Below are 27,520 nucleotides of genomic sequence, written 5' to 3' on the forward strand. Positions count from 1 at the left end.
TGGAAACTGCCTATTGAGCCAAAAAATTGGAAACCATCCCAATTTGGAAACTGCCTATTGTTGCCTCTTAAACCTCCTCTTCAATTTTTAGAAACTGCCTCTTACAATTCTCCACCTCGTACACAATTTGATATACTTCAAATTTTGGACGAACACCAGGATACTCCTTGTAAGATATATTTACTTGTAGCTTCATCCGACTGCACCATATGACCATGGTTGCCTACGTACCCTTTTACAGGATCAAGCCTACCGTAGTTCTACCAACCCTTCACATAAAGATTACCTTGTCGCCATTACGCCCTTTCGGGTAACTTAACACGAGCCGATTTGCAGCAATTCCAGATAATGCTGAAACTTGCTACACGTCACCACTTTAGTCAACATGTCCGCGGGATTCTCATCTGTGTGTACCTTCATGAGAGAAACATCACCTTCCTCTATGACATCTCGTACAAAGTGATACCTGACATCGATATGCTTAGTACGAGCATGATGAACCTGATTCTTCGCCAAGTGGATCGCACTTTGACTGTCACACCATACCTCTACGCACTCCTGCTTAATCCCTAGATCATCCAGAAGACCCCACAACCACAATGCTTCCTTCACACCCTCGGCCATAGCCATATACTCGGCCTCCGTAGTAGATAACGCAACTGTAGATTGTAACATCGATCGCCAACTAACTGGAGCACCATGTACCCTAAATACATAACCAGTAGTAGATCGTCTTCTATCTAGATCGCCAGCATAATCCGAGTCAACATAACCGCTTACCTGACATGTGTCTCCACCAAAGCACAAACCCGTATCAACAGTACCCTTCAAGTACCTCAAGACCCACTTCACAGCTTCCCAATGTGTCTTCCCTGGGTTTGCCATAAACCTACTAACCACACTGACCGCTTGTGAAATATCTGGACGAGTACACACCATAGCGTACATCAAACTGCCAACTGCACTAGCATACGGTACACGATCCATTTGATCCTTCTCCACCGTAGTAGTGGGAGATTGTTTTCCCGAGAGCCTGAAGTGTGGTGCCAAAGGTGTTGACACTGCCTTCGCATTCTGCATCCCGAACCGAGAAACTACTCGTTCGATGTAACCTTTCTGATTCAAGTAAAGTTTCTTACTTGACCGCTCTCTCTTAATCTCCATTCCCAGTATCTTCTTTGTAGCGCCCATGTCTTTCATCTCAAACTCTTGACTGAGTTGAGATTTCAACTTATCCATCTCCACCATGCTTCGAGAAGCAATTAGCATGTCATCCACATACAAAAGGAGATAAATAAAGTCACCTTCGCGAAGTTTCTTGATGTATACACAACAATCATAGTCACTTCTGCGAAAACCATGCTTTAGCATGAAAAAATCAAATCGTTTGTACCATTGGCGAGGGGATTGTTTCAATCCATAAAGAGACTTCCTCAAACGACATACTTGATTTTCTTTACCCTCAACCTTGTATCCCTCAGGTTGAGCCATATAAATTTCTTCTTCCAAATCACCGTGCAAGAAGGCGGTTTTAACATCGAGTTGTTCCAGCTCAAGATCACTATGAGCAACAATACTCAATAGCACCCGAATAGAAGTATGTTTCACGACCGGTGAGAAAATCTCATTGTAGTCGACCCCTTCTTTCTGTGCATAACCCTTGGCCACTAGTCTTGCCTTATACCTTGCACCCTTGATCTCGGAAGAATCCTCTTTCTTCTTGTACACCCATTTACAACCAATAACAGACTTACCTTCGGGCAATGGGACAACCTCCCATGTCTGGTTCTTGTGAAGAGAGTCCATCTCTTCTTGCATAGCAACCAACCAACTCTCTCTTTCCTCCGCGGTAATAGCTTGTTTGAAGGTGACCGGCTCGTCGTCTTCCACCGAGAGTGCATATCCAACCACATTTGCCTGCCCGTAATGCCTAAGAGGTTTGTCTGACCCTAACCTCTGTACCGGCTTATATAACCGTTTCGGCCTAGTGTGTACCGAAACATCCTGCTGTTGTTGTTGTAAAACTTGTGTACCTTCCCCTTGAACCTCCTCATGATCGGGTTCATCAATTTCCTCATCCTGAGTATTATCCTGATGCTCCACCTGATCATGATTCCTAGAAACCCGTTGGTCTTCGGCTTCTACTTCCACTACTTGAGCTTTAGTAGACCCAACATCACCACAACTAGGCACCGTAGCTTTCACCATAGCTACAATAGATGACTCATCAAACACCACATCTCTGCTGATTACAAACTTCTTGTCTTCCGTACACCATAGCCGATAACCCTTGACTCCAGTAGCATATCTTAAGAAAATTGCCTTCTTTGCTCTATTGTCAAGTTTGTTACCTTTAACATGGTAATAGGCCGTACAACCGAAAACCTTAAGTCTCCCGTAATCTGCATGTTCACCTGACCACACCTCGTAAGGTATGCCGCCATCTAAAGAAGAATGTGGAGACCTGTTCACAATATAACAAGCTGTAGCAACAGATTCTGCCCACCATTCTACGCCTAATCCCGAATTGGAGCGCATACATCTAGCCTTCTCAAGTAGTGTACGGTTCAATCTCTCTGCGACTCCATTCTGTTGAGGTGTGTTTACTACTGTCCAATGCCTCACAATGCCTTCCTGATTACAAAACTCCTTGAATGCCCCATCCGTGTACTCGGTCCCATTATCCGACCTTAACGTCTTCAGCTTTCGACCAGTTTTGTTCTCAACCATTGCTTTCCACACCAGGAATGTGTTGAATACCTCATTCTTATGCTTCAGAAAATAAAGCCAGACAAATCTCGAATGATCATCAACGAATGTAACAAAATACCTGGAACCACCCTTGGAAGGTAACTTTGCCGGTCCCCAGACATCGGTGTGTACGTAGTCTAACACCTCTTTGCTCCTGTGCTTGCTTGTAGAGAACGTCACCCTGTGTGCCTTCCCGAACACACAATGCTCGCAAAACTCCATGCAAGGCTTCTTCATGTCCTTCAACAAGCCTTTCCCGCACATCAAAGATAGACCCTTTTCTAACATATGCCCAAGGCGCATATGCCAAAGCCTCGTACTAGCCGTTGGATCCCTTCCACTGATTCCTACCGCTACATCTCCAGTAATTGTTGTCCCCAAAAGTTTGTATAAATTACCGTAACGAGTACCTCTCATTACCACCAAAGAACCCTTAACGACTTTTATGGAGCCATTCTCTATAATTATCTTACAGCCGTTCCGCTCCAACACACCAAGGGAAATTAGATTTTTTCGCAAATCGGGTATGTGTCTTACGTCCGTCAATGTTCTCACCACTCCATCGTGCATCTTGATACGTATTGTTCCGAGTCCCACAGTTTTACATATACTATCATCACCCAGTATAACTGTACCACCATCTATACTCCTATAGGTAGTAAACAACTCCCTATTTGGACACATATGGTGTGACTCCCCTGAATCAAGCATCCACTTATCGAAGATTTTCTCAGACACCTCTGTCACCGAGAAACATTCATCCGCCTCTTCTGACACATATCCCGCCTCTTGCATCTCTTGTTTCTCCTTGTAGCCTTCGTTCTTTTGCTTCAACTTTCTCTTTGGACAAACCGCTTTAAAGTGGCCAAGCTCACCACAACTAAAGCACGTTTTCTTGAAAGAGCCTCTAGATTTGGATCTAGATTTCCCGCCCTTTCCCTTTCCCCTTTCATTACTCCTCCCCCTCGTTACAAACAACCCTTGTGCTTGTTCTTTGTCTACTCCACCCGACGCCATACTGCTAGTAGCAACCTTACGAAGGTCATCCGCTAATAGCGAATTTCTCGTCTCTTCCATGCTTAGACTATCACCAACAAGCATCAAAGTTTGAACAAGGTTCTCATAGGATTTAGGCAATGAAAGTAACAATATGAGGGATTGGTCCTCATCCTCAACCTTAACATCAATATCCTTCAAATCTGAGATAATCCTGTCAAACCTATTCACATATTCCTGAATAGAAGAACCCTCTTCCATTCTACATGTGAATAATTTGGATTTTAAGTAGACCCGATTCGTTAAAGTTTTCGTCATGAAACTGCTTTCTAGCTTTAACCACACACCCGCCGCCGTTGTTTCTCCGTCTACTAGGAACGCCACGTCCCTCTCAAGACACAACATAATGGTAGCCCGTGCTTCGAGATCTAACTCCTCCCAATCCTCATCTGACATATCTCCTGGTTTCTTTCCCGTCAACGTCTTGTGTAATTTCTGCGAGATTAACAGATTCTTCATCTGCATCCGCCAATAAGAAAAATCGTTTTTCCCATTGAACTTCTCTATCTCATATTTCCCTGATTTGACCGTACCACTTCTTGATCCCATTACCAATTGTTATAACTAAAAGTCGCGGAAGCTATCGAACCTATCCTAGAAATTGATCTGATTATGAAGATTAATCGAAAAGCTAAGTCAAAATCAAATATGCAAACAGAATTTAACGAGGTTCGGCTTTAAAGCCTACGTCCTCGGGCGAACAAGAAATCTTTATTGAAGGATAGATGAAGACGACTAACACAATCCGCAAGTTCGTCCCAAGATGGTACCGTATAGAATTAACCTTCTATACTAATCTTCGACGACCGAGAAATTAAACACCGCTCAAAACTATGAACAAAAAATTTCTCTCTCACTTGCTCTCTCTCTTTAGCTCTCTCTAAAGAAGAGTTGTTGTTGCTTATGTTGGTGTTGATGATTACAAAGCACTCAACCCCTATTTATATATATTATAAGCCAAAAAATTGGAAACCATCCCAATTTGGAAACTGCCTATTGCTGCCTCTTAAACCTCCTCTTCAATTTTTAGAAACTGCCTCTTACAATAAGACCTTACAAAACTCTCTCTACTTCTCCAAAGCAAGAAATCAGGGTTAATTTGTTCAACCCCATTAATGATCCTAAGTTGTGATGGTTTCTAAGTCAAACCAGTCACAAACCCTAGTAGATCATAAGTACCAAGCAAGGTCTCAACTTGGTCTTTCCACATTAGATAATTCGAATCATCCAACTTCTCAGTTATGAAATTAGTAACAGCAGAAATAGGTGGAAGGTTACCTTGATTTGATGCTTCCATGGAAGAATTTGAAGAAAGTTGGAGACTTTGCAAGAAAAACAGTAAGTAACAAGAACTTTTGTATTAGTTTTCTTCAATTTTGATCAATAACTTTGATAAGAACAAGTATCTTCTGAAATATTTTGATTTGCATATGAATTTTAATAATCTTCATCTTGAAATGTTAGAAATTTTCTGAATATTAACTACCTTTCTCTGAATTTTGATGGTGATTTTGCGAGAATGATCAATTGGTGTTGAGTTCACAATGAAAACCCTAGCTTGATGGATCTAGCTGAATCTGATACCATGTAAGTTTTCATGAACTCTAAAATTTTATATCCAATTATCTTCTCATTGTTTGCAACATTTATTTATAGAGATAGAAAGGAAAAGAAAGTAACAGAAAAGTTTGTTACTAGAAACAGAAAACAGAATTGAAAGAATAGTTTGTTTGTTAACTAACTTAAACTAACTTTTCTTTAACAGTTGGTGAGTGCTCTTAGCATATCTGAGATGTGGCCGAGCTGGGCTGAAATGGGCTGCATTCGTTGACTCCATCCTGTTAACTCCATCTTGACTATTGACTTAAGTTGACCATATAAGATTCCTTGTAATCCCTAATTGTTTTACTCTTCGAAATGTAAAACCCTAGTTCTCTCACTCTACAATTCACTTCTTCTCATGATGGTCGGAAGCTTGATATGGTATTTCAAGTCGTTATTAGAAGAAACGAGGCCAAAATACATACTAGATTGGAAAACAACGTATTTTGTTGTTTTTCCAATAATGAAGAAGGTAGTATTTGCAATCTTCTCATTCCAGTTACAAGATGACGAGAGATGTACATATTTATTGGATGTTTATTCACTACTATTTATTTGACGTGAATCTTCCCATTATAGGTTTTTAATTACATTTGGTGGATTGATCCATATTTGTCTTCTTCAAATTTCATGCACATTTCATGTAATGTGGGAACTAAGGGCCACCTTGGTAATTTCTTCGTATGCTGTAACATCTAGCTTTTCTTTATAGAAACGGCTCGGGATGAACCTCTTGAGAGAAGGGGAGGTCGATGCAGATTATAGTGGACCTCTCGACCAAGATGATGGGCCTCTCGACCGAGAGATCTCACACAGGTCTAGAAATTAGAAATTTCCATTAAGTATTTTATTTGTTTTTAAACTAGGATTAGTAACAATCCAGAAACTAGAGTTTAGTAATTATTTCTTTCCCAGTTTGTGTTTGTCTAGAAGTGTCCAAAACTCTATTAAAAGAGTCAAGTTTGTCCTTATTATTCAGTTTTGAAGATTATTCATATAGTCTTAATTAACTTCTGCTCCATTTACATCAATATGGGTTGCCAAATCTTAATTATTGGATCTATTTGTAGGATAACCTAAAGAGTTCTAACTAGTTTTTTTTCGTTCGTCTAGTCTTTACCCATAGAAAAAGACGTGACATTCATGTGACAAGTACACTACTAATTGTACAATGTCCTACCCTCCAATTTTGTGTCCTCAATCACTACACGATCTTCTGCTAAAATCCATCCAACTTCTCTCTCCTTGTATTCGTATTTAAGCTCACATTTATTAAATAAATGTTTTTCTTTTGAGCAATAATAAAGAAATAAATATGTTACCTGATCTCTTACATATTGGTTGTAAACATTTTATTTTAAATTTACAAAACAAAAGAATCTAATTGTACTTTTTATTAACATATGGTACGTGATCTAGGTCTGTAATGGTTTATTAATTATGAAGATATAAACTCTTAAGTTTTTTTTTGATGAAGAATAAACTCTTAAGTTATTCCATGTAATTTATATATTGACATATAAAAAGGGATCGAGTAGCCATCATGGTTTTGAAAGTTTAGTTTTAATCCATGTAATTTCAATTCAGATAACGTAAAATCATAATGTATAATATACTAAATCATAAGAATAAAGTTGAATAGGACCACTCTTTAGTGCAGTGGTTGGACACCCCGAACTTCGGTAGAAGCAGGTTACTATCAAAATTTATCTCATCTAATTTAGAGGATTAATTAAAGCCAAACACTAGTTACAAATAAATAATGAAATTACAAATATAGGTGTAGAAATCCCATACCTATACATAACCATTTTGGTCATATATTTAGATCAAAATAATAGACGGTAAAATGAAGAGGAAAATCCTGGAAGACAATCCCCACACAGGCTTACATTGTTTGGTAATTTTTTTTTAAACAATTAATTATCTAAGACATAATTCATTATTTCTAGATCCATTAGTAATTATTTTAAGATTCACCATTGCTAGAAATAAATTTGGTTGGAAGATCGAAGATCAATCTCTTGGGTCCAAGCTGTCCGATCCTGAACATGTAAATACCAATATGTCTGAGCCAACGCGTCTGGGTCCATTGTTGAACTAGCTCCTTCTCCTTGTTGTTCCCCAACAATTGATCTCAAAGACGACAATCTACAACCATCCATCACATCACAATACGAGAATTTATTTTCGCTTTGTTAATATATTTGATGGAAATGTTAATCGAACTAGAAATTACCTTGGTGTGCCGACGATACCATCGATGATAACGTGAGCCACATGAATACCAAGTGGTTGGATCTCTCTAGCCAGGCATTGCGACAGAGCTCTTAGGGCAAATTTCCCACAGCCTGCATACATTTACGACCACATGAATTCTAGGTGAAATCTTGTGAGATTCAATCCAATAGTTGCAATTTTAAGTTGTTAAAAGTATACAAAGTTTCTTAAAACGTTTTCTAGGACACATGTTAAGATATAAATTCTTTTTTTTTTGGAAGTTAGAATTATTGAAATCAATAGAAGCAGATCAACAATGATACGAGTTTGCTGAGGGTGGATGGTTCTAACGAGGAAGGTTAGATTTTATGTCTTATTTTCTACCAATTATTATAGAAAATGATTGTTAAGGAGCTTAATGAAAACCTTTGACTAATTTAGCCGAAAAGATGGAAGATAGTAGAAAAATAAAATAGAATAGTTAAAAGGGGGTGGGGGGAAGTAATAAGCTTACATAATTCTGCAAAACCAGGAATGCCATTGAGAGAAGCAGAGCAGCCAGTGAAAAGAATAGTCCCTCTTCCTCTCTCTAACATGCTTGGTACTACTTTTTGTGCACATTGAAGAGCACCCAATGTTGATACTGCTACTGATTTCTCAAATGAATCTATCTTAATCTCCATGAAGTTCCTTGGATATACTACTTGTGTATTTGATGTACAACTAAATGAAGATAAGGATGATGTTGAATCTGGAGATGGCTGTGGTAATAAAGAGATTAATGGTGGTGGTGGTGGTGGCGGTGGACGATGGTGAGCATTATAAACAAGGATTTCCACAAAACCTAAAGATAAAACCCCTTCAAATGCTTCTCTAATACTTTTTGAATCCGAGCAATCGATTCTGATAGCAAACACTTGGGCTTTCTCTTCTCTTGCTATCTCTTCTGCAAGTCTTGACAGTCTCCCTACATCCATACGCGTACATTTAGAGGGACAAACAGATAGACATGAACAAACAGATAGATAAATAGATAGATAGATAGATAGATAGATAGAGATCCACATAGATATATTACCTAAGTCGCGGGAAAGAATAGCGACGGTGTAGCCTTCGTGGGCGAATTTTCGAGCAATGGAACGACCTAACTTTGGTCCGACACCAACAATTGCAGCTATGCCTTTAGGGGAGGCTCCACTGCCGCTTGCCATATTCCTCATTTTCGCTGGTAGCTTGGTGATAAATTAGATGGTGGTTCTCATATATATATATATATATATATATATATATATATATATGTAGAATGGCTTGTTGGAAGGGTTAGTTCCCACTCATCCTCATTATATAGGGTTTCATTTCTCTCTAGTCCTTATAATACAAGTAAACTCTATCACATCAAGCTTCCCCTATCTAGAAGTTAATGGTATCATAAAGTTGATTTATAATGACAGATCATTGGTCTCTTATTCTATCAATCATCTCTTGACCTATATGTTATATGTACATCTTATAAAAATGATGATGAAAAGATCCTAAAAAGTTGTGGTTGTAGAGTCATTATCATGTCATTCTGTTTATTCATCAATTATATATATATGTATATATGTGTGATAAGGAGGATAAATGGAGAGAAAAAGAGACGAGTCACAAATTGAATCTTCAACTTGGTTGGTCCCACTCCTATCATTGGGGCCTCTGTTGCTATCCTATCTTGATTAAGACTTAGGGTTGTAGGCAAACTAGCTTCAATGAAGGTTGGCAGTCTTAAATGACTTCACATGCATGCCTTTATCATACAATAACTACACTAAAATTCTATTCTGTCGGAATCCTATGCCTAATGCAGGCATTTTTTTACTATTTATGACTAAATCTTTAAAAAATTATTTTTTATTTCTGACATAATAATATTATGCAATAAAATTGTTTGGTTATCACTCTCCAAAAGAATTAATATATTGGTTGGTCGTATTATACTTTAATTCAATGATTGCTTTAGCAACAAGTGTTGGGATCCCTCCTTATAATAAAAGGACTCCTAGTTGGAATAGAATTTCCCTTATTCCTTGTTTGGAGAAAAAATAGAAGTTTCTATTTTTTCAAGCCTAAAAAGGAATTCCTATTTCTATTGGTAAACCTCCCTATTTATCATTATAAAAGGGAATGAAAGGGAAGAGATTATACACAACAACTTCCAGAACAAAGAGAAGTTAGAGAAAGAGAGATTTCTGAAGTGGTTCTTTCAAGAGAGATTAAAGAGCAGAATATTGGTTTGAAGAAAAGAAGATTATTAATCTTGTGAAGCAATTTAGTTTGTGGTTATCTTCTGCAACCTTTAGTAATCTAGGATTTGTTCAAATCCTAAGGAGTAAGAGATTTTTTTTCTTTGTTTCTTTGTTCAGTTTATCCACCATAGGTTTGGTGAAGAGTTGTCCAAGAGTGTTTCTACACATCTTGAAAAATTGTGTAACCCATTATTTAATTATAGTGAAAGATTTCTGGACTAGGTCCCGTGGTTTTTTACCTTCTATCTTGGAGGGGTTTTTTGCCACGTTAAATAATCTTGGTGTCTGTACTTCTACTTTCACATCGTTTATCTTCATATTCCTGAACAAGTTAATTAGGTTATTTTTCCTAACAAGTGGTATCAGAGCTAAGGTTGGATTTACTGTTCAGAAATATGGAAGTGTATACTAATCGAATGATTAGTTTAGATGGAGAAAACTACTTGATGTGGAAAACAAAAATGGAAGATTTGTTATACTGCAAAGACCTAGCTGCATCCATTGAAAATCACGGTACAAAACCGATGAAGATAGATGAAGAAGACTGGAAGGTATTAGATCGTAAGGTTGTTAGATTTATTCGACAATGGATAGAACCCAGTGTTTTTCATCATGTATCGACGAAGACTTCCGCTTTTAGTCTATGGAGGAAATTAGAAGAATTGTATGATCAGAAGACAGCTGCCAAAAAGGCTTACTTGTTCAGAAAGCTAGGAAAATTACAATATAAAGAAGGAACCTCAATTGCTCAACACTTGAATGAGATGAAAAGTCTAGTAAACCAGCTTTCTGCAATGAAGTTAGTTTTGGATGATGAGTTGCAGGCCTTACTTCTTCTAAATTCTTTACCAGATAGTTGGGAGACATTGGTGGTGTCTCTTAGCAATTCTGCTCCTGATGGCATAATGCGTATGAATCACGTAACTGGTAGTTTGTTGAATGAAGAAACAAGAAGGAAATCATCGTCAGACGAGTCTCATTCAGAGGCACTTGTTACAGAAAGACGGGGGAGAGGTAAAAGTAGAAAACCTCATAACCGTGATAAGTCAAGGGGGAGATCAAAACCAAAGAAAGAAGTTAGATGTTTTGGTTGTGGAAAAATGGGTCATTACAAGAGTGATTGCAGGAAACCAAAGAAGGAAAATAAAAAGGATGATGAAAAACAAGATAATGTTGCGGCAGTTGCATCAGGTGATGACATTATCTTACTCTCAGGTTGTGGAGAGACTTGCTTAAGTATGACTGAGTCAGAACTAGAAACAACATGGTTGGTTGACTCAGGTGCTTCGTATCATGCTACTCCATGTAAGGATTTCTTTAGATCTTACAGAACTGGTGACCTTGACAAAGTCAGAATGGGAAACTTAGGTTTCTCAAAAATCATAGGAATTGGAGAAGTGAAAATCGAGACAAGCACATGGAGTACTTGTATTCTTAAGAATGTGAGGCATATACCAGATCTTCGATATAACCTAATCTCTACCGGAGTATTAGATGATGAAGGGTACCACAGTCACTTTGGTGATGGAAAGTGGAAGCTCACAAAAGGGTCAATGGTGATAGCAAGAGGGAAGAAGTGTTGTACTTTATACAGGACTCAAGTAAAACTGTGTAAAGGAGAATTGAATGCAGTTGAAAAAGATTCTTCCACTGATCTTTGGCATAGAAGACTCGGGCACATGAGCGAGAAAGGACTTCAAATCCTTGATAAACGACAAGACTCACCGAACGTAAAAGGTATAAATTTAAACACTTGCTCTCATTGTTTAGTAGGAAAGCAACATAGAGTATCCTTTCAAAGGAATGCATCTGAAAGAAAATCCAGTGTTTTGGAGCTTGTTTATTCTGACGTTTGTGGACCTTTAAAGGTCAAAACACTTGGTGGTGCTTTGTATTTCGTTACTTTTATAGATGATGCTTCCAGAAAAGTTTGGGCATATGCCATAAAGACCAAAGATCAGGTACTTGCAGTTTTCAAGAATTTCCACAACATGGTAGAACGGGAGACAAGAAAATCATTGAAGTGCATTCGCACTGACAATGGAGGAGAATACATCGGGTCGTTTGAAGAGTATTGCAAAACCCATGGTATTCGACGTGAACAGACAGTTCCCAAAACTCCACAACAAAATGGTGTAGCAGAACGCATGAACCGCACTATTGTGGAGAGGATAAAAGGACTCCTTATAATAAGTCGGGAGGGGGAGTTTGTTGGGTTCCCTCCTTATAATAAAAGGACTCCTAGTTGGAATAGGATTTACCTTATTCCTTGTTTGGGGAAAAAATAGAAGTTTCTATTTTTTCAAGCCTAAAAAGGAATTTCTATTTCTATTGGTAAACCTCCCTATTTATCATTATAAAAGGGAATGAAAGGGAAGAGATTATACACAACAACTTCCAGAACAAAGAGAAGTCAGAGAAAGAGAGATTTCTGAAGTGGTTCTTTCAAGAGAGATTGAAAGAGCAGAATATTGGTTTGAAGAAAAGAAGATTATTAATCTTGTGAAGCAATTTAGTTTGTGGTTATCTTCTTCAACCTTTAGTAATCTAGGATTTGTTCAAAACCTAAGGAGTAAGAGATTTGTTTTTTCTTTGTTTCTTTGTTCAGTTTATCCACCATAGGTTTGGTGAAGAGTTGTGCAAGAGTGTTTCTACACATCTTGAAGAATTGTGTAACCCATTATTTAATTATAGTGAAAGATTTCTGGACTAGGTCCCGTGGTTTTTTACCTTCTATCTTGGAGGGGTTTTTTGTCACGTTAAATAATCTTGGTGTATCTACTTTTACTTTCACATCGTTTATCTTCATATTCCTGAACAAGTTAATTAGGTTACTTTTAGTTTCACATCGTTTATCTCCAAATTGTTTGGTTATCACTCTCCACAAGAATTAACATATTGGTTGGTCGTATTATACTTTAATTCAATGATTGCTTTAGCAACAAGGTCATTCTTCAATTCAAATGATTATGACACATTAGTTCAACAAAAAAAATAAAATAAATGATTATGACACATTTAAATTAACAATGTGATTGATTGCTTTGGAATGCTTTTTTTTTTTCTTTTATCATTTGAACTCTTGTCCGCTACTCCTCTTTTAGTTTCACCTCCTTGCTAAAACAAAAATCATATTAACCCTCACTCACTCACTCACTCAAGATGAGCATAACAGTAGCATATTAGTAACAAACAACAAGATTGGCGTCACGAATCCAAATGAGCATAATGGTAGCATATTTGTACGGCCGTGGTAAACAACAAAATTGGCATCCCGATGTGTAACAAATAAAAGTAGTAAACCCTACAAAATGCCTTACTAAAAAGTATCCTACAATATTTTGAGAAATTTGGTCAAAACTCGTTCTATATTTTTTGTTTTGTTGAAAAATGATCATTCAATTTCTTTAGTCTTCAACTCGCTAGTTAATTTCGTAATTTACAACATCTTTAAAGAGGTTGACAATATCTTGCAAGAGGCTTGCAATAGTTTTTCAACAATTTGCAAGAAGGTCACAAAAAATATTAAGTTTTTAACTTAACAAAATACAAACATTCAAATTTTTAACCAATCAAAATATAAGCTTTTAACCAGACGAACTATAACTTTTCTTTTTAATTTAGAAGAATTTACATTGGTTATTCGCCATAGTTTCCTGATATAATTATACCTACAAGACTTTCACGATCGGGGGCGGAATCAGGATTTACCGCTAGTCTGGGCAAGATTAAAGTTAAAGTAAATCTAACATGTTGGTATTATAAAAATGTGTGTGGATTTCACAGATTATTACACCTAATCTACAAGTTTTGATAATTTTCTATATGGAATAAAGTAGATAGTAGTTTGAAGAAGGATAGAGAGAGTGAAAACGATAATGGGACTCACCAACAAAGAACTAGTCCCTCCCTGCAAATGACACTCGTCTTCTCCTAGAGAAAGATGAGATAAAAGAAAAGGTCAGACACGAGGAAGAAAAAGGAGAAAGGGTGAAAAAAAAACCAAATCTCTCATTTTCCCGCATACCAATTTTACCAAATCCTTCGTAATATTAAAAATACATAAAGGTAAAATTGATATAATCACTAACAAAAGAAGGAAAAAGTATAACAAAATAGTAACTTGAGGGGCTATTATAGAAGTTAGTCAAAACATGGGGGTCATTTCAGCAAGTTGGTCAAAACATGAGGGCAAAACGGAATCAGCTCCCTAGTTTAAAGAAGAAAAAAAAGGGAGAATATAAATCATTTAAATCCCTTTCCCCCTCTCACTGTCTCTTGATTTTACTGTAAATCTGTTCACGGTGGGCTATTAGATCATGCAAGATTTGGTAGTGGTGGAGTATTTTATGTTTATGATTAACACTGAAGATCTAGGTTGAAAGAACAAGGAATCACTTTCATCAATAACAAATAAAAAGGAATTTACTCGTTGAGACTTACTGAGTTGATTATTCCTTCCGGTGATGACAACGGTTTTCCGACGGTGATTTTCCGGCGGCGGTTTTCCGACGACAATGGCAGTTTTCCGACGAAAACGAAGGGGATGTAAATTTAGTATTTTCTTAATTTGTATTTTCAATTAATATTGTTGTAATTTGCTTTTAGTCAGACCTTTAGGGTCTCCTTTCACGGATCTGTAGGATCCTTTTGTCAGACCTTTAGGGTCTTTTTTCTCGGATCTCTAGGATCCCAATAGTGTCTGTGTCTTGTCCAATTTCTTTCTGATGCAGGGGCACCCAGCGTGGAGACTATTTCCATGACCGGATCCGGCCATGGACCAACCGGCCAGAGAGAGTATAATTAGGAAGTCCTTATTTTAGTATGATTATTAATTAATTTGGGTTTAGGAATTTTACTATTTTAATATTTCCAATAATTGGAAAGGTTCATATTTGAGTCCAAGTTATTTAGGCAGTTGCAGTATTTAATTATTTAGAAATTCTAATTCAAGTCTATCTAGGAAAGTCCAGAGTCCTATAAAAGGATATCTAGTTTGTCTATTGTTCGCAGATTGAGAGAAAAACCCCATTGAAGTTTTAATCAAGTTTATTATTTAGAGTTATTTGATCTTTATTTTCATCGTTCTTATTTAATTGTTCATCTCTTTTAATTCCGCTGCGTTTCTACATCAAGTGGTATCTAGAGCCATAAAATTTTTTTTTTTCCGGTCTTCATCACTTTTATCATCATGGTTAATACTACTATCTCGGCTACACCAACTAAGGAGAAAACACCAACCTTTTCATCTGAATGGGACAATATTAAGGAAGGGTTATCTGCAGGTAAAAAGTTGGAAGAAGGTTTCATGGAGTACAAGAAGGAAACAACAGAAAAATTCGAACGAATCGATCAACGTTTCGATCAACTCACCGATTCCTTAAACAATCTCTTAAAACAAATTAAAGGTATGTGTATCAATCAACCCTCTTCCCACACTTCAAACCCGTTATCTATCGGTTCCAATACACCACCAATCCTCACAACCAACTCACACCCTAACCGGTTTTCACCTATAAGCTTCCCTACCGATACCAACATACCCCTATTCGGTCACACCATTAGCAATCCTTGCCCAATTACACCTCCACCGTTTATCACAAACAACCCAACGACTCCTACACTAAAACCAAATACATACCCATCCTATACAAGTCCACAATCATCACCATTCTCCTTCACCAACCCTACCATAAACCAAAACCGTCCCCTAACCGAACCATACATCCCAGCCGAACATCACCACAATTCGACATCACCCGAACACCGTTTCCCAACCAACAACCAACACACCAACAGTGGACTCCAACAACAAACCCAACCTCTCGGTCCCTCCCGTCCTTCACAAACGTATCTCGAACCTCACACCCAAAACCCGTTAACCCGTACCGACACCCATCCTCTACACCAACCACATAACTACATCCCAAATCAACAAACCGACAACCGCCATTACCTCCAAACTCGCGACACAACACCACCACCTAACCAACCCTATCAACTACGAGAACTTCCAAACACCTCTCGACCACTAGTTACCGAGTCAGCCATTCCATATCATCTCCAAACCGATCATCACCCAACTCAACTAACCCGAGAACCATACCAACCGTTCAACCAAAACCGAGAGACCAACCTAAATCTCACTCAAACCCGAGACCCATACCAACCGATCAACCAAAACCGAGAGACCAACCTTACCCTTACCCAAACCCGAGAACCATTCCACCGTCCAAGCAACCAAACCCAACGTCAACCGATTGTGTTTCAAACACCTAAACCAATTCTCGAAGACCACCATCAACAAACCGAAACCGATTGTACCCATGCTAATTCATCTTACCGTATTCGAATGGAAGTACCATCATATGATGGTTCAATAAATATCGAAGACTTCTTGGACTACGTCTCACGACTCGAGATTTTCTTTGATGTTATGCAAGTGGAAGGCCCTGAACAGGTATGCTGTGTTACTGGTTATTTATCTAAAACTGCTCTAACTTGGTGGAAACAGGAATCCGAAAATCGACGTTTATCACAACTACCTCCTATCTCTTCTTGGCTAGAGCTTAAACCATTAATGTTTTCCCGATTCCTCCCTCCGGACTATGAGAACCAATTATGTGTTGATTATTTGCGTTGCCGTCAAGGAAGACGTTCTGTTGAGGAATATGCTTCGGAATTCCAACGTCTAATAACAAGGCTTAATCTTCCCGATTCAGAATCAATGAAAGTGGAAAAATTCAAAGACGGACTTCGGAATGATATTAAGGATTTGGTTAATTTAAGGTCTTTCAATTCCGTATCTGAATGTATTAGTGTAGCCAGATCCTTTGAATCAGATTCTCGTTCCATCTTTCGGGGACACAGTACTAGAAGTCAAACGGTAAGAACTTTACCGGATGAGTTAGATCAACCAAAACAACCGGAGGAGGGTACTAAACAGGTAACTGAAAATCCTTATAAAAAACCTCCACCAGATAAGTGTTATCGTTGTTTTGAAACAGGCCACTATTCTAATGCTTGCCCCTCTCGCGGTAAAGCAAATATTGTTGAAAAGAAATCAGATTCAGATTCAGATGAAGATCAATTGGAACGAATTAATACTATTCCAGACAACGGTGATCGAGTTATGTTACTCACTCGTAGAGTTCTTTTCACACCTTTAAAAAGGAATTTATCTCAACGAAAGAATTTGTTCGTTACACGGGGTACAGTACTGAATAAAGTGTGTACTATAGTAATTGACAATGGTTGTGTAGAAAATTTAATTTCTACAAAACTGGTTAATTTCTTGGGTATTGCTACAATGATTAAATCAAACCCATATAAAACCGCATGGATTCAGTCAGGAACTACTACACGGGTTGATCACATGTGTACTATTAATCTTTCTATTGGTTCTTCTTATGTGTCTACAGTTAATTGTGACGTCACTGATATGGATTTATGTCACATCATATTAGGACGACCATGGCAATCTGATGTTGATGCCACTTAACGTGGTCGTTTGAATGTTTATGAATTTCCATGGAAGAAGAAGATTGTGACGTTATTGCCAATTGAAGATGGATCGGAAGAACTACATTCTCTTCACAAACGGTTCGGGACGAACCTCTTGAGGGAAGGTGATGCTGATGCAGGGGCACCCAGCGTGGAGACTATTTCCATGACCGGATCCGGTCATGGACCAACCGCCCAGAGAGAGTATAATTAGGAAGTCCTTATTTTAGTATGATTATTAATTAATTTGGGTTTAGGAATTTTACTATTTTAATATTTCCAATAATTGGAAAGGTTCATATTTGAGTCCAAGTTATTTAGGCAGTTGCAGTATTTAATTATTTAGAAATTCTAATTCAAGTCTATCTAGGAAAGTCCAGAGTCCTATAAAAGGATATCTAGTTTGTCTATTGTTCGCAGATTGAGAGAAAAACCCCATTGAAGTTTTAATCAAGTTTATTATTTAGAGTTATTTGATCTTTATTTTCATCGTTCTTATTTAATTGTTCATCTCTTTTAATTCCGCTGCGTTTCTACATCACTTTCTCTTCATGAGGCACTTTGCATTTAAAGGTATGTAACTCTCATGAAGTTTTCAGAGGAGAGAAATAAGAATTCATCCATGTAAACATTGTGATTCAATCACTTATTAATGGAATTTGTTCCCTTGGTTTCAAAAAAAAAAAAAAAAAAAAAATAGGGCATTGAAGGGACTCCAACCTCTGACCTTCAAAGGCGTCGGACAAAGAGCCGAACCACTAAGCCACAACCACCTTTCTGTGATATTTCTATATGAGTGGTTAGAAATTACAGCCTGGGCTGTTGCCCAGGCTGGTCCACACATGGGTTCGTCCCTGTTCACGATATGAATTATATTGGCCAAAAGGTCGAAAATGTAACTAGTTATTTACCACAGATGATAGTAGAAAATACATATCAAAACCCATTCTATTTTGATATTAACATGTTGGGTTGTGTGGCATCATATATACGTATACACAGAGGTACACAACTACACATATCTATCACGATATCCACAGAGTTATATCAACAAACATTTTGATATGGCCAGTCTGTGGTGTGGAACATTTCATTATGTGAAGCACCCTAGGGGCTACTCAATCTTCTACATAATTTCACCCTTTAGGGTACAAACCTGTCAATTAAATATCAATTGGAGATCGAGACACCAAAATGACCCCTCACCCTAGAGTCTCAAAGTGGTCTAAACAAAAAAAAAAAAAAAAAGTTTTTCTGTGGATCTGAAGCCATTGGATTTATAGAAATTTAAGAAACACACCAAATCAAACAAAAAAGAGCAGGAATATCTAAGGTACTACTTGTTTGCATGGTCTCAAGGTCTCAACCATTTCTTTATTTTGGCCCCATTGTTCTTTATTCCTGCCACCATATTTTGTCTGTCAATCAATATTCATAGGGGCCAACATTTTAACCGTGACCGTTTTATACCTACGAAATTCTAAAGGAACTTTCATTTTGTTGGCAGGGCCCATCATTTCAATTGCGTTATTCAAATAATATAGACTAAGAATTTCATATTGACAATGTCAGAAAGTGATTTCCCGATTATCTCCTAGAAAAATTGATCTTTTAAACTCTCTAGAATGTTCTTCTTCAATTGATAATGATCCGAGTCATCTTGATTTGTTTTATTGTCTTGATTCCCAAAATCGTTTATTTCCTTTATTGATTTATTTGTCATTACAATTGATTTCATTGACCTTTAATACAAAATCAAGTGACACATTCTCCCTTATCTCAACCGTTAGACAAGAGGTTTCAGAGTAAATGCTGAAAGTGTTTTGAATATAGGTTGTTAATTGATCTAGTTTGCGACTCGCGGACCCGTTTACAGGAATTTTGGACCCATTAGCAGAGCAGATACGCGAATAAGAACTTTTGTTAAGGCGGTTACTAATGTTAGCGGTCTTCATGTATATTTCAGAAATTACAAAGAGAGAATCACTGAGATAGTATGTCGGCGGGATTAGGCTTTTATTGGCTATATAAACTAAACCCTAAGAATATCTTAGTTGTCGAATTCTTACTGAATCTTTTGTGTAACTTGTATGCTTATCGTAAAGGAAAATCTCACTGTTCGCCGTGGAGTAGGTCTCACCAACTGAACCATGTAAATCTCATTGTGTTCTGTGCGATTGTTTATTTCCTATAATTTTTTAGTTCACTTGATTTCATCACAACAGTAAAGATAGTCATCACTCTACTAAAAACCTTCACGTAAATGATAACGAAGTAAAAGAAGGGGAAGGGGGTGGGGTGTGGTGGGGGGTCCTTGCCTCAGACTTCTTCGTCGAGTAAAAAGTCTTACAAGGGCGAACGTTATAAAGAACATAAAGATAGGTAGTAGAAAGGCATTAAAAGATCAGAGTGACTTCGAGTAACTTCGAGAATTGTTGATTGACTGGCTCATTGGACTCACAAACATAAACAAGTTAGAACCTGACAAATCAAAGTAACCTCTGTCCTTTTTGTGCAGTAAACGTTTATCAAATAATTAAGGCCAGGACTTTGGGGCATAAAGAAAAATCTCCAGGGCATAAATAATTTGGTCAAAAAGGTCTGACGTAGGGGGAATATTTGTTTTGAGTCCAAAATTTTTCTTTCTTGATTGTTACTTCCTAATCTTCGTTTTTTATCTTTTCTCTCTCTTCCTCATCCTCTTGAAGCAGGTCAAACAGTATAGAGAGAAAGAAGCCGAAGAAAGTATCTTCATCAAAATCTATAATAGCTACTAGTATTTATAAAAAAAAAATTTATCATCTTTTGTTGTGGAGATGAAGTTTTTCCAACACCCATAACAATTCCAGGTCCATTAGAGAAGTTCCTAACTCCATTAACTAGGTCTCTGAGAAACAATAAAGAAAGAAGCGAAAACAGATAAAGTTCTCGTCGTCGTTTAAGTCCTCTGTTCATTGCAAAACCATAACGAAACCCTAGATCCTTCTTTAAGTCACTTGTTTTGAGCATGCTTGAGCATCCATTGATACTTCTTCCATTACCACCACCACAAAAGGCCGCCGGATATGGTGGATCGGAAAGATCTAGAAAAGAGTCGAAGAAGATAAAGGAACGAGGTTTGGATTGTTCTCTTATTTCTGATGAGAAGAAATTGGTGGTGGAATTGATGCTGGAAGATTTCATTGAAAGAAGCTATTAAAGAAAGTCATATTGATGTAAAGAAGATGGAAATAAGGTATTTGGTTTTTATGCTAGGGTTCTGGTTGCTTGTGATGAACTTTGGTGATGCTAATTAGGGTTTTCCATTGTGATTAAGGATGACGAATTTGTGATGCTAATTAGGGTTTTGTTTTGATCTGGTTGATTACCCTCATTTGGGGAAGCTATGTTCTTTAGTGATTCCATGTACATCGACAGCTTTTGATCACTGGTCTCTCGTAGTGAATGTACGTTTTTGTGATTTCTAATCAATTTTTATAGTGCTGCAGTTCAGTGAATGATCATGCTTAAAAAATCTTCTAGTATTTAAAAATTAGTTCACTGCACTGATAGAGAGAGAATAAACAAAAATGACAGATAAAGGGAGAGAGAGGAAAAAGGCGGGAGCGAGAAGGTTAGAAGGATAGAGATAGAAAAAGAGAATAAAGAGGTGGTCGATGAAAATGGCGGTTGGGGTAAAGATGTGGTGGTGGAGGAAAGGTAAAGATGAAAATTAGGAGGCTAAAAACAATCAAGTGATTGTTTGAACTAGAAAATAAATATGCCGGCTTAAGTCTTTATTCCCAGAGTTTTCCTTTATACCCCAAAGAATCCCCCCCGTAATGAAATGGCAGATTCGTGAAAACAAAATTCCAGAGTGGGAGAGTGCCAAGAGATTTATAATTTGGAGGATTGCAAATAGAAGGGCTTGCCCTCGCAGTCTAGCAAATTCAAATAGCCAAGTCCAATGGGACAAAGCGAAGCCCAAGCCTTTTCATATCTTGATATGTGGTTCTTAGGTTTGCTCTAGTTATTCTTGGGCAACCCTATGTACTAGAGTTTGATTTTTTTAAGTATCAGTACATAATATTCCGTACAAACGTACAAATACATACATTAAAGCGACATAAGCACATAAATTTCCAGTAAGACTGACCATGGAGGCCATAGACATCACTATAGAAACCAATCACCATATAAACTACATGAAAGAATATATGGGTGTAAAATATAGTTGTCAAGGGGATCTCCAAACTTTTTAAATGTTTAGAATGCAAAATCCTTAGACAACAATTTGAGTAAACACCAAAATTCAAATTTAAATTGAAGGATGTCTAAAGTTATTTACTTATGTTTTTTTAAAGTGTCAAGCTATTTGCCATTTGGATTGCCATAATCTTGGTACTGAGATAAAACAAATAATCAAGAGGTGGCTAGATAACTTAAGATTAGGGCCGAATTTCGACCTAATATTCTGGCATTGTATCATAGTTGTAATTGGTGTTGTTTATCAGGGTCAGCTCGAGTCGCCCAGGCTCAACCAAGGTTTAGTAGGTCCAGTCCTGGGTGAGAATGGGGTTCAGGCTGCAGTCGGGTCAGCTGGGCCTGGCCCACAGCCCAGCCTGTTTTTTCCCGGCCGGACCGGAGATAAGCAACACTAGTTGTAACCAATAATATCGTCTCCCTCGTTTTCTCTGTCTCCTCAAAAGCAAATCAGTTGTTGCTTGAAACATAGGTAAGGCAAGGAGGTCCACTCACAATTTCCATCTCATCCTAATTTGAAGTTTTTAGTTCATAAAAAGCAAATGTGCTGTAAAGCTATATCAACTTCATATGTGTAAATGAAACTTTTTTTTTGTCTGTCCTCCCCAAAATCTTAAAAAGCTTTGCTCATGTCAGACCCCTACCTACTTCAATTTTTTTTTATTGTAATCAAGTAAAAGTGATATCAGATTCTTTGTCATTCTCCTTGACCTTTCCTTGAGAATACAAGCTACTAACAAACAATAACAAGAATACAAATTAACAACAAACAAATATATTTTCTTATTTCTTATCCAAACCAACCATCAATCAATTATTCTAATTTGAAGTAAAAATCTGGTTTCTTTTAGTACTTGTTCCACAAAATCTTTCAGTACTATTTTATTCTAGCTTAGCTACTTTTGAAATGGGGTGTTATTTTGAATTGGGCATCTGAATATAAGGTAGTGGTTGTTATTTTACTGAAAAATGCTAAAGAATAAGAAAATCCAACAAATTCTAGGCACAAATCTTACGTGGATGGTTGTAATTCGTGTTTTCGATGATTCTGATCCACTATACAGCGAATCACGACAAGCCGCATAAGATTTCTGCCCAGGTTTTCTTATTTAGCATTACTCTTTTTTACTAGTCAGATATGAAATATAGTTCGAGGGTTTAATTGACTCGTGTCAAATTTCAAACATTGTTTTTGTCTGACTCGTGGTTTTTGACTCATCTAAATGTCTAGATTGATTTTGAGGTCCATTTGCTAAGTATTATTCGTATTCAGAGGGCTCTGATTCAGACAATTTGAAACCTAACTCTACTCATTTAACAATCTTTTACCTATGTTTAGATGGTGTTTCTTAAAGTGATCAAAAGGAGATGATTGGGACCAGTTTCTCTTATGCTTCATCAAAGCTAAAATCATGGACATTTTGGGTTAAAAACTGAGAGTAATTCAACACAAACAAATTCTTGTTTCTTCATTCAAATTATTTCCTGAAAATCACATATAATTCGAAACCAAACTCACCCTTTCTTTTATGAAAGATAACAACAATTCTCTCAAAATTACACAATACATACATCTTTGACAGATTTATATCTATATACGCTAACTTTTTCTATTTTTCTTCTTTTATACAGGCTCTCCTATAGCCTTTAAAACTGCGCGTAAATGTGAATCTAAACAAGAAAAACAAAGCTTTTATCGGTGTAAAAGATACCTGAAATTGAACTCATATGGCATTACATCTACCAATTGTGAAACCGATTCTTTTTTTCGTCTCTCAAGGCACTCAAGTCCGTCCTTCCTTAACTCGGTTGGTAGTTGAAGACATACCCAATCTAACAAAGAATCCAAGTCCTTAGCGAAATCGTGTAAATACCAATATAAGAGTTTGGGGATTGCTAGTTTGTTTGTTCTTGATATGCCAATTGCTGCCTGTAAGTAATCTCTCTTTGCTACTTCAAGTTCATTTTCGACTTGAGAAGCCGAATATACTCTCACCTTAAATTTAGAACATACAAATAAAAAATTTAGTGCTTAATTGGATGAATATATCTTCTTATCGTCGAATTTGAATGAGTTTTAACGAACTTACAGATGGGGAAGACCAGCTGCCACATGAGAGAGCAAATGTAACCAAGGGTTCTGACCATTCGAGTCCAAATAGGCTTCTTGCTGTCATCTCATCTTTCATTGCTCCTTTCGAATAAATCTGGAAGGAACTCACCAGTTTTACCATCCGTTCTCGCAAATCCTCTATAGGACTATGAGTAAGAGAATTCGAGAAGAAAATTGACTTACGTATTTTAAGTGGTATGGTAGTCTCAGAATGAAATGCTCGATCGTCATTGGATTCAACGATTGCCCACTGACATTTATTGTCGCCTAAGATGAAAGACATTAATTTGGTATTAAAAGCTCCATGTTATCATATGTTTTAGTCGAGAAGTGTTAGTTTGAGTTACTAGCATGAATAAAGGAATATAGGTTACCTTGTGCATTAGTGCAACAATCATCTGAGGACTTTCGGGTATCCCATTTTCTAAGAAGGCCTGAAATAACATCACTCACTAATTATTCATAATTCGAGATATAACATCGAATCTCATAGATGAGGGATCGAACATACATTCATCATACAAGAATTATAGATGTTGATCCAAAAAGCAAGCTTCTGATTGTGGGTTAGTCCCGTTAACTCAACCCTTACAAGTTTCCCAAGAAGAATCCTGCAAATCATAGACAATATATGAGTTCTACTAATCGAATTACGAATTGCTAATGAGACTAAACGAATTTCAGACCAGTTACTTACTTTAGTCTTTGAATCAGAAACAATGAGTTTGTTTTCCAACATTGATTCATCGAGGTAGCTTCGATTGAGCATAAATTTTTATACGGACCGATATCCCTCTTTCCGTATTCTTTACAAATGGCATACGGGTCTCGAAATTCTATTTCCTTGCAACTTTCATGACATTCGATTACTCTATTCTTTTGTGTGCTCATTCTTGAAAAAATACTCGACAAACAATTCAATATATCTTCTGAAATTTTGTTTGGACTATTGGTTTCCCCTTCTGCTAGTCTTTCATCCTGTATATTGGGCAATCTCTCTTCTGCTATATCTTGAGCTATACCACATTTTAGCTAAAAGATGAAAACCCATGTTAGAATTAGTCTCTATATGCATTCCTAATAAGAAACCATCATATATATAGATGTATATATATACCTGTAGTCTTGGAAGATCTGTATGCTTCTCCGTCGATCTATGCTCCATTTTGGCAATCTTAACCGGGGTTCCGATTCTTGAATTGAGTTGTTTGAGGGACTGTTTGTTTGTCTTAGTGGAGTTAGTACAAGATTGATTCTCTTTACCCCGACTATCTTCGGTTATAGTAGAATGAGAATTAAGCTTCTTCGAAGACTGTTTCCCGTTTATAGACCGGCTAGAATCACAACCATTTCGATACGAAACGGAGTCAGTAGCTGATTGGGTTGTTGAAGATGAAGAATTGCTTGATGTTGCCGAATTTCCTTCGGCTTGAGATGAAGATTTAACAGCTTCTTGATAAAGTCCTTGTCTGCAATTCACTACTTGTTCTTCTAATCTAACTACCTCTTCTTCCAAGACAGCTACTTCGGCGACAAGTTCCAATGTCTAATTAAGAAAAAAAAAACAGATCGATATTCGCTTATCATTCTTATACAATTTGCTCATCTATAGGATTATATTTTCCATGGAAAATGAAAGTTGAAGATTAAGGGTGGGGATTATACTAACATAAGGAGGGAGATATGGTGGAAGACGAGGTAGAACTCCCAATGGTCTTGTAAAAGCTCTCTCCAATGCTCTATGAACATTCTCTTCATGTTTTAGCTTCTTCTTTAGTTTATCAACCTACAAGTTATAACAGAGTAATCAATTATAGAGAGAGAAAGAGAAACTTAGAGAGATTTAGAAAGAGAGAGAGATTCATACATCTTGTAGTAAGGCCATTTTTCTCTCTCTTCTTGAACTACGTTTGTTTATAAATGGTTTTCCGGCATCCATTTCCTTTGTTGCTTCCTGCTTCTTTCAGAGAAAACCAAAATCACAGAAGAAAAAATCAGACAAATTTAAGATGAAAAATCAGAAACCCATTTCAGATTCAAGTCAAGAACAAAAGGGGGGAAATTATCAAAACGACCAACTTAATGATAATAGTGTTCGATAAGATCAAGGATGAAGTAAATGAAATAAAAATTGAAGACCCATTTTGGGAATTTAATAGAGGTACCAACTAAATAACTTATTATAGTAGGTTTGATGACTTTGAAGATCCAAAAAACCAAAAAAAGAATTAAATTTTGACAGAAACATTAATAACCCAGATCAGAAATTGGAATAAAAATACCTACTTTATCTAGTTGCATTGAAGATTTCCTGGTCCTAACACTGGTGGTATTCATCTTTATTTTCCTGGTAGAAAACGAACTAACATAACACCCAGAAGAAGAAGCAATTAATTAATTCATGAATGGATATGAAGTAATTGAATCTGGGTTTGACAGAGAACAGAGGGTAGGTACTGAGTAAGTGAGTAGAGAGAGAGAGAGAGAGAAACAGGGGAAAAATCTATTTTCTTATTAATACATTCGTTTTAAATAGAGCGGGAAAAGAGAAATGAAAAGAAACCCAGAATTGAAAACAATTGAGTATTTGGAATTGTCTGAAATAAAACAAAGAAATGTAGGAGAAGAAGAGGAGGGGGATGAGATTTTGAGTTGAATTTCATTGAAGAAAGGGAAACAGATGAAAGAGAAGGGAGAAATGATAAATAGATTATAATAGAGTCAGTGTTAATCAGTTTCTCTCACTAGAATCTCTCTCTCTAACTTTCTGGTGCACCTTTTTTTGGTTGGAAACTTGTAGGAGTGAGAGCTTTTCGTTTACATAAAAATAATGGAGAGGATGATGACAGGGAAAGATGTATGGAGATCTGTTCAATGAAAGACGTAGTAAGATGAAAGCATGCGCATACGGCGTAAGATAGCGGTGTCCTTCCCTAGTCCTCACTCTATCATTAGAATGCGGTGCTCACCGGATCATTGAAATATTGAGTTATTTCCCTAATGGCCTCTTAAATTAGCAAAAATACCCATATGGCCCCCTTCTCTCGTTATCTTTAACTGTCTGTTACTGTCACTCCTCCACCTCATTTCCTCTCTCTGCCAAGTCACCTACAGTGCCACATCATCATCTTCTCCGGCTGGGGTCGCCGGCCTGCGACCTTCAAATATTAAAAAAATAATATATTTTCTCTCTCCTCTCTCTCTAGAATTTTGTTTTCCTCACTCTCTCTCTCTCTAAAACAGACCTAGATCTGCTCACGAACAGACCCTTCAAGGTCTGTTCGTGAATAGATCTAACTGTTCACGAACATACCTTGCAAGGTCTTTTCGTGAGCAGAACAACAAACAGACCTTCAAGGTCTGTTCGTGAAACGTTAAATCTGTTCGTTGAACAGACCTTGCTAGGAACATACCTAGCTCCGGCGAAGGGAAACCCCTTCGCCGGAGTTTTAGAGAGAGAGAGAGAGGGTGAGAAAAAAAATTTCTAGAGAGAGAGAGAGAGGAGAGAGAAAATAATTTTTTTTTTTAATATTTGAAGGTCGCCGGCCAGCGACCGATGCCGGAGAAGATGATGATGTGGCCGTGATAGGTGACTTGGCAGAGAGAGAAAATGAGATGGAGGAGAGAGAGTAACGGACAGTTAAAGATAACGGCAAAAGGGGGCCATGTGGGTATTTTTGCTAATTAGGGGGCCAGGCGGGAAGCTGGTCACAAAGTTGGGGGCCATTAGGGAAATAACCCTTGATAT

At 37.3% G+C, this 27,520-nt stretch overlaps 2 protein-coding genes across 7 annotated transcripts; both read right to left on the reverse strand.

Annotated features, from left to right (window-relative positions):
• Nucleotides 1-7,141: 7,141 nt before the first annotated feature.
• On the reverse strand, nt 7,142-9,113 carry LOC147565778 (uncharacterized). The gene is made up of 4 exons (XM_086652279.1): nt 8,708-9,113; nt 8,144-8,596; nt 7,649-7,760; nt 7,142-7,560 (listed from the first exon to the last, which is right to left on the reverse strand). The coding sequence occupies exons 1-4, from the start codon at nt 8,847-8,849 to the stop codon at nt 7,395-7,397; spliced, it is 873 nt and encodes a 290-aa protein (XP_086508405.1). The 5' UTR covers nt 8,850-9,113; the 3' UTR covers nt 7,142-7,394.
• A 13,989-nt stretch (nt 9,114-23,102) lies between these two features.
• LOC147565779 (uncharacterized) lies at nt 23,103-26,739 on the reverse strand. Of its 6 annotated transcripts, none has more exons than XM_086652282.1 (10): nt 26,059-26,739; nt 25,640-25,729; nt 25,442-25,558; nt 24,890-25,318; nt 24,470-24,804; nt 24,284-24,383; nt 24,147-24,206; nt 23,956-24,039; nt 23,750-23,866; nt 23,103-23,655 (listed from the first exon to the last, which is right to left on the reverse strand). In XM_086652282.1, exons 1-10 carry the CDS (start codon nt 26,107-26,109, stop codon nt 23,353-23,355), a joined length of 1,686 nt encoding a protein of 561 aa, XP_086508408.1. In that variant the 5' UTR covers nt 26,110-26,739; the 3' UTR covers nt 23,103-23,352. The 6 variants fall into 6 exon arrangements, with proteins under 6 accessions (XP_086508408.1, XP_086508407.1, XP_086508410.1 ...); XM_086652281.1 differs by having other exon boundaries at nt 25,640-25,732; nt 26,059-26,731; XM_086652284.1 differs by having other exon boundaries at nt 25,640-25,732; nt 26,055-26,731.
• Nucleotides 26,740-27,520: the final 781 nt, after the last annotated feature.

Source organism: Eschscholzia californica, unplaced genomic scaffold (genome assembly GCF_041429995.1).
Source record: "Eschscholzia californica isolate CP2 unplaced genomic scaffold, dmEscCali1.0.p SCAF_1, whole genome shotgun sequence".
In the NCBI taxonomy this organism is placed as follows: Eukaryota; Viridiplantae; Streptophyta; class Magnoliopsida; order Ranunculales; family Papaveraceae; genus Eschscholzia; species Eschscholzia californica.

Excerpts from the sequence above, each read along its gene's own strand:
- LOC147565778 (XM_086652279.1), bottom strand. The coding sequence starts at position 8,849 with ATGAGGAATATGGCAAGCGGCAGTGGAGCCTCCCCTAAAGGCATAGCT. Across the intron at positions 8,597-8,707 it reads TATTCTTTCCCGCGACTTAG|GGAGACTGTCAAGACTTGCA; the intron begins GTAATATATCTA and ends GTATGGATGTAG. Across the intron at positions 7,561-7,648 it reads GGTATCGTCGGCACACCAAG|ATTGTCGTCTTTGAGATCAA; the intron begins GTAATTTCTAGT and ends GGATGGTTGTAG.
- LOC147565779 (XM_086652281.1), bottom strand. The coding sequence starts at position 26,109 with ATGAATACCACCAGTGTTAGGACCAGGAAATCTTCAATGCAACTAGAT. Across the intron at positions 24,805-24,889 it reads CAGATCTTCCAAGACTACAG|CTAAAATGTGGTATAGCTCA; the intron begins GTATATATATAC and ends TTCATCTTTTAG. Across the intron at positions 24,207-24,283 it reads ATAATTCTTGTATGATGAAT|GCCTTCTTAGAAAATGGGAT; the intron begins GTATGTTCGATC and ends ATGTTATTTCAG.